General features: G+C 36.6%; 2 protein-coding genes across 2 annotated transcripts in view; one reads left to right on the forward strand and one right to left on the reverse strand.

Moving 5' to 3' along the window:
- The window catches only part of LOC117327166 (activating signal cointegrator 1 complex subunit 3-like), a 268184-nt gene that overhangs the window by 67191 nt on the left and 182965 nt on the right, over positions 1–18028 (reverse strand).
- Positions 1–18028, forward strand: part of LOC117327167 — a 74145-nt gene that overhangs the window by 21877 nt on the left and 34240 nt on the right. Inside the window, exon 2 of the mRNA XM_033884020.1 lies at positions 8508–8777. Coding sequence (XP_033739911.1) covers positions 8769–8777 — 9 coding nt within the window. The 5' untranslated portion in view covers positions 8508–8768. The remainder of the gene's footprint in view (positions 1–8507; positions 8778–18028) is intronic.

An 18028-nucleotide genomic window follows, 5' to 3' on the forward strand; every position in this document is an offset into this window, starting at 1 on the left:
AAGGGGAGGGGTTATTTGAGGATAAGTACTGTACTAAACTTTTATACAAGGGGAGGGGTTATTTGAGGATAAATATGGTACAAAGCTTTCATACAAGGGGAGGGGTTATTTGAGGATAAATATGGTACAAAGCTTTCATACAAGGGGAGGGGTTATTTGAGGATAAATATGGTACAAAGCTTTCATACAAGGGGAGGGGTTGTTAGAGGATAAATATGGTACTAAACTTTTATACAAGGGGAGGGGTTTATTTTAGGATAAATATGGTACTAAACTTTTATACAATGAGAGGGGGTTATTCGAGGATAAGTACAGTACTAAACTTTTATAAAAGGGGAGGGGTTTATTTGTGGATAAGTATGGTACTAAACTTTTATAAAAGGGGAGGGGTTTATTTGTGGATAAGTACGGTAAATGACCCTAAAATACTTGCAATATCTCCAGCTTTAGAATAAAGATGTGGCAAAGTTGTAAAATTTAAAAGTAAATAGACTTCATATCTGTTTACAAGATTCTTGTTATTTTCAATCTAAAAACATTTTAATATTTTTATTGCCATTTTGATAAAAATCTTGATAAAACGGACTTTTAAGATAGGAGTTAATTTTCAGCTCAGCAAAACATAGTCATTATAATATAAGATTAAACACTTTTCTCTGATAAATTAAACATTCCAGCTTTAAAAATTAATCACAAATCCTTACTTTAAGTGTATAATTACAAATAACTTGTCACTTGAAAGAATGTTTCAAATATTTAAAATATTGAAAAGTCAAACATACATACTTTTAATCCATAAGGTTGCAAGATAAGGCTGTGGAAGTTTAGAAAACTATTCTTTAAAGTGTTGGATACAAAACACAACATATATATACCACTGGTGTCTGAAAGCCTGGTTAGCTAAAACAACAGTCTATACTTTCTGTTGTATAACCAAATATATTTAAAATTACTGTTGATCAATTAAAAAGCAAAACACATTTTTTTTTTTAAAAGGCTCATTGAGGCTTATAATTAAAGATCAACATCAAAGAGATGTTTATAGCTATAAGTACATCTAGCTGGTTTGATATCTAGTGACAAGGCTAAGAAAACATAAATGAAATGTTAATGACCATACACAAACACTTTTAAAACTTTTGACTTTGGGATATGATATTGATTGGTCTGTGTATAGAATATAACATAAATAAGGTGATACCGTGGGGACAGTCTGTCATTCCCTGGGTCTGAATCACGGGTCGTTTACAGGTAACGTTACCCAAAATACTCACGTAAAAGGGAGATAACCTGACTCACAGGTAATGTCACCCTGAATATTCCCATAAAAGGGAGATAACTCAGCTAGCACATAGGTGACATCACCCTGAATACTCATATACAAGGGAGATAACTTGACTCACAGGTAGTGTCACTCTGAATACTCATATAAAAGGGAGATAACTTGACTCAGACAGTGTCACCCTGAATACTCATATAAAAGGGAGATAATGTCACCCTGAATATTCCCATAAAAGGGAGATAACCAGACTCACATTTAATGTCACTCTGAATATTCCCATAAAAGGGAGATAATTCAGCTGGAACAAAGGTAAATATCACCCTGAATACTCATATAAAAGGGAGACAACCTGACTTACAGGTAGTGTCACTCTGAATTACTCACATAAAAGGGAGACAACCTGACTTACAGGTAGTGTCACTCTGAATTACTCACATAAAAGGGAGACAACCTGACTTACAGGTATTGTCACTCTGAATTACTCATATAAAAGGGAGACAACCTGACTTACAGGTAGTGTCACTCTGAATTACTCACATAAAAGGGAGACAACCTGACTTACAGATAATGTCACCCTGAATACCAGCCTAAAAGGGAGACCTAGCCCCTGTTACATATATGTAGCTTTACCCCAAATATAAAAGGGAGATAATCCAGCCTTTGTAACTCACATTTAACATGACCTACATACTCGTAATAAAGGGAGATAACCAGGCCATGTTTCTTAAAACCTGTTAAACTTCAACAAATTGTAATGAAAACAAATTGGTATCATTTAGAGTGCTGGATAAACCTACACAAACCAAACTCTGAGAAACTTTAGGGGCCTTTTAAAGACCAAAAGGGCATTAAGTGTTTTATTATACGATATTATTAATATCTCATAACCGTATTATTTTACATCAACCAGACAGAAGATACAACCATCCAATGTTTTTTTGTTGTGTGTCCTTGACGGTATATAATGACTTATGTACAAGTTATTGTGTGTTTGAGAACAATGAACTGTTAATGATAGATATTTAGTGGATGTCAGTGAACTCTGCTCAAGTTTTGTTTACACCATGATAAAATACAACTTAAAGAGCTCTTTAAATTTACTATTCAAGGAACAATGAAAAGCATTGATCACAACAAATTGGTTCTGCACAGACAGAACCAGTTATCACATTCAAAGAAAATTATCTGGAATATTTCCTGGTGCTGCTGCAAGTGTTCAGGTTTATCCCGTCCTTGTCAATATATTCACTTCACACGTAACAATGGTTGAGTAGTCAAAGCACACTTACACTACCTGCTCAACACTTTAAGTACAAAAACACACGTTCTGTTTTCTCTGATTAATTTATCGGTTGTAGATACCATCTCTAAGGTCAGCAGGTACCAACACATCGCAGAGAGGTTTGGCAAGAAATGGAAAAACCCACATAGTAATGTGATGTTGTTGAGCTGGTGAGCAGGTATTCAGGGATGGGACAATGAGAAATATATGTAACAATGAAACAATAGGAAACTAGAAGTGTAGATACTTCATTAACAGGTCGTCAGCCAATCATATCAGGTTTTTATTTTAAATGTGTTAAATGGCTCAGGAAAAACTTGTCAGTTCAAATGAAATATTTAAGGTATTTCCTTATGGGGGCAGTTAATTGACTCCAGAGGTAAGAGTATCGGTCAGTCTTAATTAGTTAGTGTATAATGCCCTGAGCCTACATATCTATACAGTCAAAGCCCAATGAATATAAGATGTAATGGACAATATTGAAGATTAAAACCTATACCAGTTGACCTCCTACTGACCCCTTACATCACAGGGGTACTGACCCCTTACATCACAGGGGATGGGGGGTGGGGGTTGGGGGTTGGGGGGTTTAGGGGTTGGGGACACTCCCTCCCTCCCATTCAACAGATTATTAATAGAAAGTATGCTGAAAGTCCAGTATCCAGTATAAGCTGGATTATAAGAATAAAAGTTTTCCCTTTCAAAGTCCAATAAAACAAGTGGTACATAGAGAAAATCAAAATGTCAAATTCTCAAATTTCAATAAAATTTTAATCATATCTAGAAACATATATTATATAGAATCTTCCATTGATCAAACATACCTGTTGTAAAATTTAAGTACAGCAAACTAAAAATAAACTACTGCTCTCAATGTTCTTTGTGATTCGTCATACAAATCATCCCTGGTGATCCCATAAGCTACATCAGAAAATTGACATGAAACCCAATCCCAGTGTGCAAGTGTAAAACATCATTTTGGAAAGTGGCACCAAACCGCAGTACAAACCTATCTATGTAATAAATCATTTTATCATCTAACACACAATCACAACAAAGTCAAACCTCATTATCTGTCTACGAGACCAACAACATTGAGGGTATTTAATTACAAACAGGCTCTGCATCTGAGGTAGAATCTGGGGCACAGAGGTGCTTAATATTAGGTAATCAGGATCGGCACTGGGTTTGAAAGGCATATCTTACAACCTCACAGTAAATCCATCACCCGTTTTTTTTTTTTTTTTAATACTTGTACACTCATTGTATCAAAGTTTTATTTCTGTTTTGTAGATTTTTTTACTTTAAGGAGTTTCTGTAATTTTCGAACAGAAATTTATAACACCAACATGGGTCATGTTTGCAAGTTATACAACTTCATGTCAATGTTTGAATCATACAAAGCAAATCTATCAACAAAAACAAAAATATTTTACATGACAAAAACAGAAATATTTTACATGACAAAAACACATCTCAAGCAATCATGGCAATATCAGCTGAGATGCTAGTTCAGCGAAAATTCCTATATCACTCCTGAAAGTTGAATCTGTGCGAGGATATAAACAGTAACATCGTACTTAGCTATCGTACCATTTTACATACTTCAGTGTCAATTTTAAAGACCTTCACTCATAAACATGGCCGTTATCCACTTTCACGGTGTGCTGTTATTATTGGAGATAGATGGTTGGAATATTTTCAATTTTATAATCTTCAAATGTTTTTAAATGAGATTGAATGTACAGAATCTGATTTATAATCATTAGACCTACAGCAAGCTAAAAATGCAGATGTTTTATCGTGTAGAAGAGTGTAGTTACACGTTTATAAAAATCATACCACGATATTGTCAACACAATGATGACAAATGTTGCTGGAAATTACTTAAAGGAAAAAAACATCAAAGATAACTTAAATCTTTAGAAATTGGAAACTGCAATTTATCCTCTGTGTCAAAAAACGACATGTTTGCTATCTATGGATATTTCAACATGTGCTTCATCTGATTTACATTTTCTTGTTATCACTTAACGTTTAAAGATAACCCAGGGATTGGAAGAGTGCACTTTTCCTATCTTAAACAGAGAAAATCTGTAAACATACATATTACACACAAGGCACAAATTTATGTATGTAACTTCATCAAGACATTGTAAACATATAGAAGAGTTAGCTCAGCTAACAATGGGTGCCACAGGAGGTGGGTGTCACAATGGGTGCCACAATAAGTATCACAATGGGTATCACAGTGGGTGCCACAATTAGTATCAGCATGGGTGCCACAATGGGCATCACAATGGAAATCATAATGGGTGCCACAATCATAGGGTATCACCATGAGTAACACTATATGGTTATCACAGTGGGTGCCACAATAGGTGCCACAATGGTTAACACAGTGGTTGCCACAATTAGTATCACCATGGATGCCACCATGGTTATCACAGTGGGTGCCACAATTAGTATCACCATGGATGCCACAATGGGTAACACAATGGGTATCATCATAGGTGCCACAATGGGTAACATGAGTATCACCATGAGTGCCACAAAGTGTACTACAATAGGTACATCAATGGGCACCACAATGGGCACCACAATGGGTATCACCATGGGTGCCACAATGGGTATCACCATGGGTGCCACAATGGGTGCCATAATGGATGCTTACAAATCTGGTCAAACAAGATTTAAGGCATTTTCAAATTAGCCCTTTCAAATGGCTGCATTTTTAAAGTAACCTTTCATATCAAGGCTGCATTTTTAAAGTAACCTTTCATATCAAGGCTGCATTTTTAAAGTAACCTTTCATATCAAGGTTGCATTTTTAAAGTAACCTTTCATATCAAGGCTGCATTTTTAAAGTAACCTTTCATATCAAGGCTGCATTTTTAAAGTAACCTTTCATATCAAAGAGCGCTTGAATTATAACTTTTTCCAATGACTGATACACTCGCAGTCCTTGATATGTACAACATTATTATGTCGTGGATTTAGGGAGAGGTGGTGGGGCCAGGAGAATAACATTAGTTGTGCACTGTCTGACACAACTGTGAAAGTCAATACAAGATCAGTAAAAACAGGAAGTTTTTATTTTGAAATGTAGACATATCAATTTTGTAAAATTTATCTTATCTGAAGATAGCATGGCTTCTGGGGCCTCTGTTCTACTTTGGAGATATCTTTGTGATCAGACACAAGGTTAAAGGGATAAATTCATAGGGAGCCCAAGTAATTTCTGTTTATCTTCCTGGCCAAACTCATAAGTTTATGATAAAGAGACAGCTATTCAGATAATACAAATTAGGTTACAGACCAAACTTTTCAGAAATAATCATCTGTATCCTAATTCTGGCGATAAAAATGAAAACTGACTATCGTAACTTTAAAACGCTTTCGCTACAGTCTCATCTGAATAAATACATTTCACAAACGTTTATCATAGAATAATCTTTGTGAAGTACCATGTAATTAAAAAATCAATGAAAGTTTGAAAGATTTTTATCAAAATTTGATAACACGAACTCCTTCCCTTGTGTCTTTAGCCAAAGTACTTTTACCATAGAATGTAGCTGCATGTTTCCATTTGCAAATTGGGCTAGGGAGTACCGAGCAGCCATTACATAAAATGGGAAGGCCAACAATTAAGATAAACCCTGAAATATCTCGATGCATATAGTGTTAAATCCAGTCAACTAAATAGAAAGGGACTTCACAAGTTAAAAATAAAATTCTAATTTCTAAAGTATAAAGGATAAATACATTTCCCAAGCCGTGATGAGTCGCAAAAAATAAATCGCGATTTCTAAAGTGTGAAAGGAGAAACATATTCCCCTGTGAAGAGTCGCGTGTTCAGGCCATGGTGAAGTTGTAAAAAAAGTATACAAGCACAGACTTAATTGGTATAGGCCACAGTGACAATGTTTAAAAGTATGAACGCCTGTCACACCACCTTTGTTATACAGAATATATAGATCCTTATCGGTAAAATCGCGAAACCTGGCTCTGGCATCCATAATGGACAAATCTGTGTCATTGATGTTTATTGATGAACATGACAATAATGGACAGTCAATTGTGTGCCGTGAAAAAACAATTTTCAAGATTTTTCAAATATTGTCCCAACACACGTGCGGTAGAATCGCTAAAATCAATACAGGTTTTTCGTTGCTCTCTTGGTTTTGCCTGCGGGGCTAAGCCATTCATTGATCGCTCTAATGACAACTGTTCAACTGTGGCCATTTTCCCAATTAAGTCAGCGTAACTATAATACAAAAAGGTAACAAAATATTGACTCGTTCATTCTTAGTTGATTTAATTAAACCGGTTGCCCCTATGCCGTGACGGTGTCCTGGGTGTGAAATCAGGGGGGACTAACACTCCAGCACCCAGGCGGAATGGCCTCGTCTTTCCAGCATTCTGGAATTTCTGCAATCTGAAATTTGTCAGCATAGGCACATCGTTCTGTCACTGCGACAGCTCTAAGCTGTCAAAATGGTCAGATTACTGTCGGGACAGTGAAGTACGAAAATTTTCTATCTGACGTATATTATAGTTTTATGAAAATGAATGAAGGCCATGATTCTGATGTTAATTATTAAATCTGATGTACTGCTCAATATTGTAATTTAACTTAACAACCATCCACAAAGTTAGCACTTAGATTTGTTATGTTGGTATCCTTTGTGAAAATGATTTTGAGAATTGTGCAATTTGTCTGACAAAAACTGTAAACAAATCAACAAAGTCAATCAAGGCCCAGTTGTTCAAATGGTGATTAGCTTAATCACTTGATAAGTGAAAATCCCATTTCTCCTTTACTTCAAATCCTATATGTGTGTATATTCTTCAAAATTAGCAGGTATGAAGAGACTGGTAGGTGTTATAGTTTTAGAAAATTTTGTCAAATAAGTTTTACCAGAAATTATTTTATCAGGATTTTAATATTGTTGTTAAACTGTGATTAGCCTTAATCACCTTTTGAACAACTTGGCCCAGATCTTTAATGTTAATTAACTTCTTTTGAAGAAAGAAAATGAGAACCACGTGATCAGTCTGAAAAATAATCCTTATAAATCATACCTACTTTTTAGAAACATTTTGAAATTCAGTTTCCTGGCACCGCATATTGGGTGTGGAAAATCACACCCCACCTGTAAAATATTGCCTTTACAAGATGGATTGGAAAGAAACAGGTGCAAAGTATATCATGGCATGCCAACTGTCTATCACAGCTGTCAAAACTCAGGCCAGAAATTAAAATTAAAATAATATCGAGGTGTCCAAATAAATATTCAGTAAACAGGCTTTTTATGTCTAATGTAACACAGTGTTACACCAGAATCCGTTACAAGTACAACAGCTTCCTTTATCTTGACGACTACCAGCTCTGATTCTCAACGTATTGATTACTCTTAACAATATTTTTTACGAAAATCAAAACTTATTAAAAATATTAAATTGCCTGCAGGTTTTGAAACATAATCCAACAACGCTTGCTGTCAGGTAAGGCTTGTTAATGAAACTGACAAGCTGTACATGTTTGTTCTCGAAAGTATCAAAAGCTTTATACCAGGAAAACAAGAAATTTTGAAATTAAAATACCTTTAAGTATCAGATAAAACATATCTCCTAATTTTCTTAATTTATTCTTTTTCAGGTGTAAAATTTTTAATTCAAGAAAAAAATTCTGGTAAAGATGAATTTAATTTTTCATTTTGATTTACATGATTTAATGCTACGGAGCATTAAGCTTGCTATGAATTTTCCTGATTACCAGCATATTACCTGATATTTAAGCGTGGAAGCAACATAATATATTAGCTATATGGAAGAGATCTGTCCCTCCCAATCCGTAAAGGTGTTCGATAGAGGGACATTGTGTGCTGAGTATAACTCTATAACTGTTTGTCAAGGCTTTAACTCAATTTGCTTTCACAGGTGATCTGTTGTCCTGGGAAATCACACGGATCTATATACTCGCGTCACCTGTATCACGGGGATGCTGAGCTAGGCCGCTGGAGTCTCCTCGGAGTACCTGGGACATTATACCTGTGTGTGTAGTATCAGTGAGGACAGGCACATATTGACATTGTAGTGAACCATTTTACTACGGCAGTTTAAAAGGACAAAACTTAAACAACAGATCGATGTATTTGCGGATACTTCCAACCTTGAATTAAAGTGGTGTACCTGTATTTTATGATAAAGGTAAGTTAATTAACTGGATGGTGTTGGGTATCATCACTGATGGGAGTTGTGGACGCTCATTCTGGGTTACAGGTTGTGGAGGGAAGCAAGCCAGATCTAGATCAACGAGACTTGATGTCTCTCTTCCAACCTGAACCAATCCTCCCAATGGGATACACTGGTGTTCCACCTTGCCACAAAGGCAGATTCTATCACACAATTGATGAGAATGATGATCCCAATGATATCTTAATTCACAGCTAATATGATATGTATGTTTAAAATATGATTCGCATGAAAAAATCTGATATATCTACCAAAATACTAAGTAATGTATTATTTAACATGTTAATTACATATCATAATAATATTTTTGGTATGGTTTATTTTGTCAAATGTTACATTAACAGCCAGGGTCATTTAAGGATGTACAAAGTTTTGGAGGTGGAGGAATGTCCGAGTTATAAAGTGACAGAACACCTTATAACCACTCGGCCCCTATATACAGTTATGTATAATATATATGTCTATATAATTATACAACTGTTTTTTTTAATTAAGGAGCTAATGATAGATGGTAATTATGAAATTGAACTAAAACACTTTATTGACTTTAATTTAAGTAGAAAATACATTTTGTTTATTCTCTCAGTACATATTTATTTTGAATTGACATTCTATGACTTCATGCAGTATTCAGCTAATGAAAATAATCACTTCAAAACGAAACACTGGTCAATTTCAACCAGATTCTTGATCTATAAAACTACAATGGTGAAAAAAGCAGTATCTATTTATATCAATCACCCTTGTTGGCCTGAATGGAAGCGATTATTAAGGGGTTTCATTGGGGTTGGAAGCTGGTGTACCCGGAAAAACCCATGTGGTCGGACAAGTGACCTCATATCTTTTCCAAATCCAATCGGAGAATTCAGGACCCAAATCACCCAGTGAAAAGCAATTCTGTACTACTGTGCCACTCAACCAACAAATTCTTTAACATTTCATCTTTCAATGCTGTCTTCTGGCCTCGGAAGAATTTATCGATAATTAAATACATCTTTACAATCAAATGTTCCGAAACAGAACTTCATCGAAACAGAAATACATCTTTACCATCATATGTTATGAATCAGAACTTCATAACACATTGAACAATATAGATTGTGCAATATGGTATGTTCATGGCCATGACCTCTAGCTGTTGATACTCAGGTCTATAATAGGGCCCATGAGAGACTGGGTATTTCAAACATTTGTACTGAATGTGGAGAGTATTGATTGTTTAATGACCGCGATAAAACTCTTTTATAGGCAGATTTGATCCTAATCAATATGGCGTAACAGATGTTTGTATAGAGGACTTGGAATAAGGATTTAACCGTATTGACAGATGTAGGTCAATATATAAGCTGTAGTAAATAATAATATTATGACAGGGCTGAAATACAAATACCATTATCTGATTGGCTCGTCAAGGTCACTTACTGGTCATTGTTTTGTCAGGCTGACCTGTGGTGCAACACTCTTAACGCATTTGTGAATATGACATTAAGCCTTAAGGTCAAATGATTCATCAATTTAGATTTTCATAATTTTCATTATGACCATAACCTCTTATCATATTGCCAAATTTAGAGTCCATCAAAGAGCAACCCAACACATTGGTCTAGCTGTGTGTCAACAAGTTACAATGGTATGGCAATTAATGAACATGTTCATACAGCAATGGACATATGAGCATATTGTTTTTGCACTGAATGTTTGAACTTCTTGGTAAATTTAAAGCGTTGTGTGTGTGTGTAAAACCTATTGGTCCATCAGTGAGTGTATGAAGGTATTGGTCAAGCAGTGAGTGTATGAAAGTTTTGGTCCAGCGGTGAGTGTATGAAGGTATTGGTCCAGCGGTGAGAGTATGAAGGTATTGGTCCATTAGTGAGTGTATGAAGGTATTGGTCCATCAGTGAGTGTATGAAGGTATTGGTCCGGCGGTGAGTGTATGAAGGTATTGGTACAGCGGTGAGTGTATGAAGCTATTGGTCCATCAGTGAGTGTAATGTATGAAGGTATTGGTCCAGTAGTGAGTGTATGAAGGTATCGGTCCATCAGTGAGTGTATGAAGGTATTGGTCCATCAGTGAGTGTATGAAGGTATCGGTCCATCAGTGAGTGTATGAAGGTATTGGTCCAGTAGTGAGTGTATGAAGGTATCGGTCCATCAGTGAGTGTATGAAGGTATTGGTCCAGTAGTGAGTGTATGAAGGTATTGGTCCAGTAGTGAGTGTATGAAGGTATTGGTCCAGTAGTGAGTGTATGAAGGTATTGGTACAGCGGTGAGTGTATGAAGGTATTGGTCCATCAGTGAGTGTATGAAGGTATTGGTCCAGTAGTGAGTGTATGAAGGTATCGGTCCAGTAGTGAGTGTATGAAGGTATTGGTCCAGTAGTGAGTGTATGAAGGTATTGGTCCATCAGTGAGTGTATGAAGGTATTGGTCCAGTAGTGAGTGTATGAAGGTATTGGTCAAGCAGTGAGTGTATGAAGGTATTGGTCAAGCAGTGAGTGTATGAAGGTATTGGTCAAGCAGTGAGTATATGAAGGTATTGGTCCAGCGGTGAGTGTATGAAGGTATTGGTCCAGTAGTGAGTGTATGAAGGTATTGGTCCAGCAGTGAGTGTATGAAGGTATTGGTCCATCAGTGAGTGTATGAAGGTATTGGTCCAGTAGTGAGTGTATGAAGGTATTGGTCCATCAGTGAGTGTATGAAGGTATTGGTCCAGTAGTGAGTGTATGAAGGTATTGGTCCAGTAGTGAGTGTACGAAGGTATTGGTCCAGTAGTGAGTGTATGAAGGTATTGGTACAGCGGTGAGTGTATGAAGGTATTGGTCAAGCAGTGAGTGTATGAAGGTATTAATTGGTGCAGCAGTTGGTGAAGGTATTGGTTCAGCAGTGATTGTGTGAGCTTCTTGGTCAAGCAGTGAGTGTTTGAAGCTCTTGGGCCCAGCAGTGAACCTCTGCATCTACCCAGAAATGAGGGAACACGATCTCTTGCATCGAGTGTGTGAGCCTCTTCAATGAGAGTGCAAATATATTGCTTTTGCCTTCTATCTATCATTCATGTGAATTTCTTGGCTCAGCAATTTCATAAATCTACCCCTTATCTAGCTTTGTACTGGTAAGCTAGCCTCCATGGGAAGGTCTAACATAATCATATTTAAACCTCTATGTCTATCGTTTTACATGTTCTTTTAGACATCTAGATATTTGAGAGTGAAATTAGTATCTTAGTAAACCAGTGGATCTTTTCATGTCCTTGAACACGATACATATATCTAGCTTAAGCCTCTACTCTCAGAAGTGTTCATGAAAATTTTACTTGTTAAACCATGATCTGCCAAATACGCAGTAGTTCTTAAACCTTTAAACCCTAAGTGTGTCGAGTATGATATATGGGCTGTACAAGAAGTTATGTGGTATCATATATACCAAGTTATAGTAAAAAGATACCTCACACATATCGTATCATATATCCCAACTTGCTGCACAAACGAATCGCTCGTTAACATCTAAACATAATTGCTCATTAGTACACTTTATTAGGCAAATGTCCGTTTTATTGCGGTTTTGTTTTGACATCCTATAGAATCCTACCCTTCTGTACCATCTGTTTTCTATTCAAACTCGGACTAAGTAGTCTATGTCCTGACAATGACTATAATAGCTATGGTGGATCTTGACAACTCTGTAAAGATCATCGTCGATGAGTCTCGTCGATGTGTCTTAGATGACAGTAGATGACAATACCACCCAGAGATTCCTGACCATGGTAGATTAACTCGCTCTAGACGAGCAGGAATTAAAATTCTATGTACATTATTGTGTATCTCTAATTATGGAATGTTAATTTAGATACTGATAAAAACTTCAAGAGACCTAGAAAAATCCTTAGAAATACTTTTGAAAAGTATCTTGCTTTAATATCTTAATAATATCCTTTATTTCAACTTAAATTCCTAGTTAATATTTCCAAATAAATAAACACATAAATAAATGTGAGAAATCAGGACAGAAAATTTACTCTAATAAACGAAATTAGTCTAAAAGAAAAGCAATTTTATCAAAATCCAAAGATATTTACCGTAGCATCAATGACATTTATAGCAGTATGAATGACATTTACCACAGTATGTATAGTAAGTATAATTGTAACAAACTTTTAACACAGAACATCAGAGCGGCTCTTCTCCTGTGGAATCTCTGTCCACATGTGCGGTCAAGTTCGATCGGCTGTAGCCAAGTGTACAAGGTTATTGTATACCTATAATGCTGTGGGTGGTGTCCCCTGGTACACTGCGTACTGCTGAAGTTCCTTTCATACTTGGTTATCCACCGTAACCCCACAAATCTAACCCCACGGCCAAAAATATGTGCCTCACATTCCACTCACCAAAGACATGTGTTCATAAAGTTCATGAGGTCCCCCCCCCCCCCCCAATCTGCGCCACTTGTCATATGTACAAAATATTGAACTTTTGTCACATAATATTGCACTGTTGTGACTGCGTTGGATGTGCATATGTTGTATCTGACACGTTGGGAGATTTTAATTGAGATATATATTTTATATTGTATTATAATGACGTCCCTGTTATTGAGATTTCAGTTCAGGTGACATTAGACAAGGCGTAGAGTAATCTACCTCCGATATTCACGGCATTGTATTATCCTCTGGAAGGTCCTGCCATCCTTTTCTATTATAGATCTGTATATCTCTAGTGTTCTAATATCAATCTTCTATTAGCCTCCGGAAGGTCTACTACATACTATTCTATTCTACTAAAGATCTATATATAGCTCTCATTAAGTATTCTTCATTAGAGTTGAGATCTACACATCTCCACTTACTTTGTTTAAGCTCTACTTCTTAACAATTAAAGTCTAATTATATACATGCTAACAATGGAAATTCAAGAGGACTAGGATACTTTCTTTAATCTATTATCAATTTTATTTATTTTTCCTTATTTGACAGGAGTTCTAAAGTAACCTAACATTTACAATACTCAAATATCTTAGAAGATATTAAGATATTATATCTCTCCAGCACATCATTGTTATCATATCAACCTATTTCTAAGATCTTGTGCTTGTATGTCCGCCAGACATCCTAAGTTTGAATTCAAATCTTGGTTTTGGCCCTGACGCATTTCCCCTTTCTGTTACAATGGTGCCGGTGACCTGATCAACCCTCATTTCAAGCAGTGCTTTTAGATAATTACATTCAGAGAAAAAAGTTACAAATTTTTTTTTTTTTCAAATTTTCTTAAAATAAGGCTCTTACATTGTAAATAGTTGATCAGTTGCAGGCTGACAAACTTAGCCAACTGACTTTCCAGCCAGACTTCACTGACAGACTTTTGATTAGCCTGACTTCACAGACTGACTTGAGCAACAGAAATGGTTTCCTACAGGAGCAGCAAATCTTTACATGCCATCAAGAAATAGGATATGTATCCCCTGAGTGTCCAGGGTTGTATACAATAACCGATACAGGAAGCATATACCATTCACTGATAACAGTCTTTGTTCTAACAAATTAACAAATTAATTGAAATAGGATGAAATTCTCTGAGATGAAACACCTGCAGAAGAAATCTTCTCCCAAGATAGCAGCATTGTCAGCAACAGCTAGGCACCTGATCCCAGTGGAAAGTTTAAAATAACATTGCTGGCTTGTTATCGGAGATTAAGGGTTATAATTATGACAAATCAGTGATGAGGCAGCCGGAAAATAAACACAGTGGAGGCCTAGTAAAGGGGGAGGGGTAGGGGAGGCATTAGATCAAGGGGATCCTGAACAACCTTGACCTGTCAATACTCCAACAACCCACCTGTCAGTGTCTCTATAAATATCCTCAACCTACAGTAAGCTGAACACTGATGATGAAGTATGTATGTGTATCTTCGATTGGTTTCTACAAAGTCAGGAGAGAAACTCTGAAATATGTTTCTACAAAGTCAGGAGAGAAACTCTGAAATATCTACTAATTTGAAATATAGAATGAGAATCTATGTATTTCTGCTGAATTTCACAATCTTATACTTTTTTTTTAAACTTAGAAGAAAAGAATTTTAATAGTGATATGAAGATATTTAACTAGATAGCTGTACTCTGACCCAGTATTTTTGCAGGATTAATCAAGTTCAATCCAAAGCCAAACAAAGATGACAGAATATTGCAAAAATATATACATGTCTATATATACTTTGTCAGTGATAGTGTATTTTATATACCTCACACTGTTTTACTAGTTACAATGTAGTCAGAAATTAATCTGGGTCAATCCTTCAAGCCAGCTGATTGTCAGATATTATAATCATACATTGGCATGAATGACAGCAGCAGACAGTGAGAACCCCAATCTCCTTACTACACAAATATTTCTCAGCTGTGCAGGGGTTCTGACCACCTTCACTCTCAGCTTACTACCAGCCAGGTTTTGTCACACACTGAGATCTACCCTGACCTCTGCTTAAATGTCAAATTGATTTCTAAATGACCTTGGCCTCTGCTTATCATATGACTGTGCTTGGTTCAACTTTGAGTTTTACATGAATGACCATGAAACTGTGCTTGCAGGTTCAACTTTGAGTTTTACATGCATGACCTTGAACTCTACTAATAAAGAACTGTTTGTCCCAAAATGAGTTTCAAATGACCTTGACCTCTGTATATTACAAGAGATCCCAGAGGGATCTTGGCGCCCACCATTGAATGTTCTTTATAGGTTCCATGTCAGATTGATCTTTTCTCTACTTTTCTCTTCTTCTAAGTCTTACTAATCTGTGTAAATTCAGAAGAAGCCTCTAGTACTTTTCAAACAAGGGAAACCTATATATAAAATTTAAGATTTAGGCACCAAGGGGAACCTATATATGGAATTTGAGAAAGATTCCTTCAGTACTTTCTGAGAAATAGCGATAACAAACTTCAATTGTCAAAATCCAAGATGGCTGCCTGTTGGCCATGTTGTTTTCCGATTGGTCTCAAAATGCAATATGCATAACTAGGCACCTGGGGGAACCTACATATGAAATTTCAGGAAGATCCCTTCATTAGTTTCTTAGAAATAGCGATAACAAGTTTCAATTTTCGAAATCCAAGATGGCTGCCTGTTGGCCATGTTGTTTTCCGATTAGTCTCAAAATACAATATGCATAACTAGGCACCAAGGGGAACCTCCATATGAATTTCAGGAAGATCCCTTCAATACTTTCTTAGAAATAGCGATAACAAACTTCAATTGTCAAAATCCAAGATGGCTGCCTGTCGGCCATGTTGTTTTCCGATTCGTCTCAAAATGCAATATGCATAACTAGACACCTAGGGGAACCTACATATGAAATTTCAGGAAGATCCCTTCATTAGTTTCTTAGAAATAGCGATAACAAACTTCAATTGTCAAAATCCAAGATGGCTGCCTGTCGGCCATGTTGTTTTCCAATTAGTCTCAAAATGCAATATGCATAACTAAGCATCAAGGGGAACCTACATATGAAATTTGAGAAAGATCCTTTCAGTACTTTCTGAGAAATAGTGATAACAAACTTCAATTGTCAAAATCCAAGATGGCTGCCTGTCGGCCATGTTGTTTTCCGATTGGTCTCAAAATGTAATATGCATAACTAGGCACCAAGAGGAACCTACATATGAAATTTGAGAAAGATCTCTTCAGTGCTTTCTGAGAATTAGCGATAACAAACTTCAATTGTCGAAATCCAAGATGGCTGCCTGTCGGCCATGTTGTTTTCCGATTGGTCTCAAAATGCAATATGCATAACTAGGCACCAAGAGGAACCTACATATGAAATTTCATAAAGATCCCTTCAGTGCTTTTTGAGAAATAGCGATAACAAACTTCAATTGTCAAAATCCAAGATGGCTGCCTGTCGGCCATTTTGTGTTCCGATTGGTCTCAAAATGCAATATGCATAACTAGGCACCAAGGGGAACCTACATATGAAATTTCAGAAAGATCCCTTCAGTACTTTTTGAGAAATAGCGATAACAAACTTCAATTGTCAAAATCCAAGATGGCTGCCTGTCGGCCATGTTGTTTTCCGATTGGTCTCAAAATGCAATATGCATAACTAGGCACCAAGGGAAAGATACATATGAAATTTCAGAAAGATCCTTTCAGTACTTTTTGAGAAATAGCGATAACAAACTTCAATTGTCAAAATCCAAGATGGCTGCCTGTCGGCCATGTTGTTTTCCGATTGGTCTCAAAATGCAATATGCATAACTAGGCACCAAGGGAAAGATACATATGAAATTTCAGAAAGATCCCTTCATTACTTTCTGAGAAATAGCGATAACAAACTTCAATTGTCAAAATCCAAGATGGCTGCCTGTCGGCCATGTTGTTTTCCGATTGGTCTCAAAATGCAATATGCATAACTAGGCACCAAGGGGAACATACATATGAAATTTCAGAAACATCCTTTCAGCACTTTCTGAGAAATAGCGATAACAAACTTCAATTGTCAAAATCCAAGATGGCTGCCTGTCGGCCATGTTGTTTTCCGATTGGTTTCAAAATGCAATATGCATAACTAGACACCAAGGGGAACCTACATATGAAATTTGAGAAAGATCCCTTCAGTACTTTCTGAGGATTAGCGATAACAAGAATTGTTTACGGACGGAGGGACGGACGGACGGAGGGACGGAGGGACGGACGGACGGACGACGGACCACGGACGCAGGGCGATTTGAATAGCCCACCATCTGATGATGGTGGGCTAATAAATAAGACTGTACTTGGTTCTAACTTGAGTTTTACAGTCCATGCATGACCTTGTCATCTGCCTAATGGACAGTTTACCTCACATTGATTTTCCAATGACATTGACTTCTGTATATTATAGAATTGTGTCTGGTTTCCTTGAGTTTTACATTCTCGACCTTGATATGTCAAATGACCTAGACCTCTGCTTACTGCAGGGCTTTTATGATCCACTCTGAGTCTTGCATTCACCCAAGTTTTACATACTCCTTGAGTTTTACGTTCACCCCGAGTTTTACATCACCCTGAGTTTCACATCACCCTGAGTTTTACATCCACCCCAAGTTTTACATCACCCTGAGTTTTACATCACCCTGAGTTTTTACATCACCCTGAGTTTTTACATCACCCTGAGTTTTTACATCACCCTGAGTTTTTACATCACCCTGAGTTTTTACATCACCCTGAGCTTTACATCCACTCT

This window comes from Pecten maximus, chromosome 5, assembly GCF_902652985.1.
Source record: "Pecten maximus chromosome 5, xPecMax1.1, whole genome shotgun sequence".
NCBI lineage: Eukaryota > Metazoa > Mollusca > Bivalvia > Pectinida > Pectinidae > Pecten > Pecten maximus.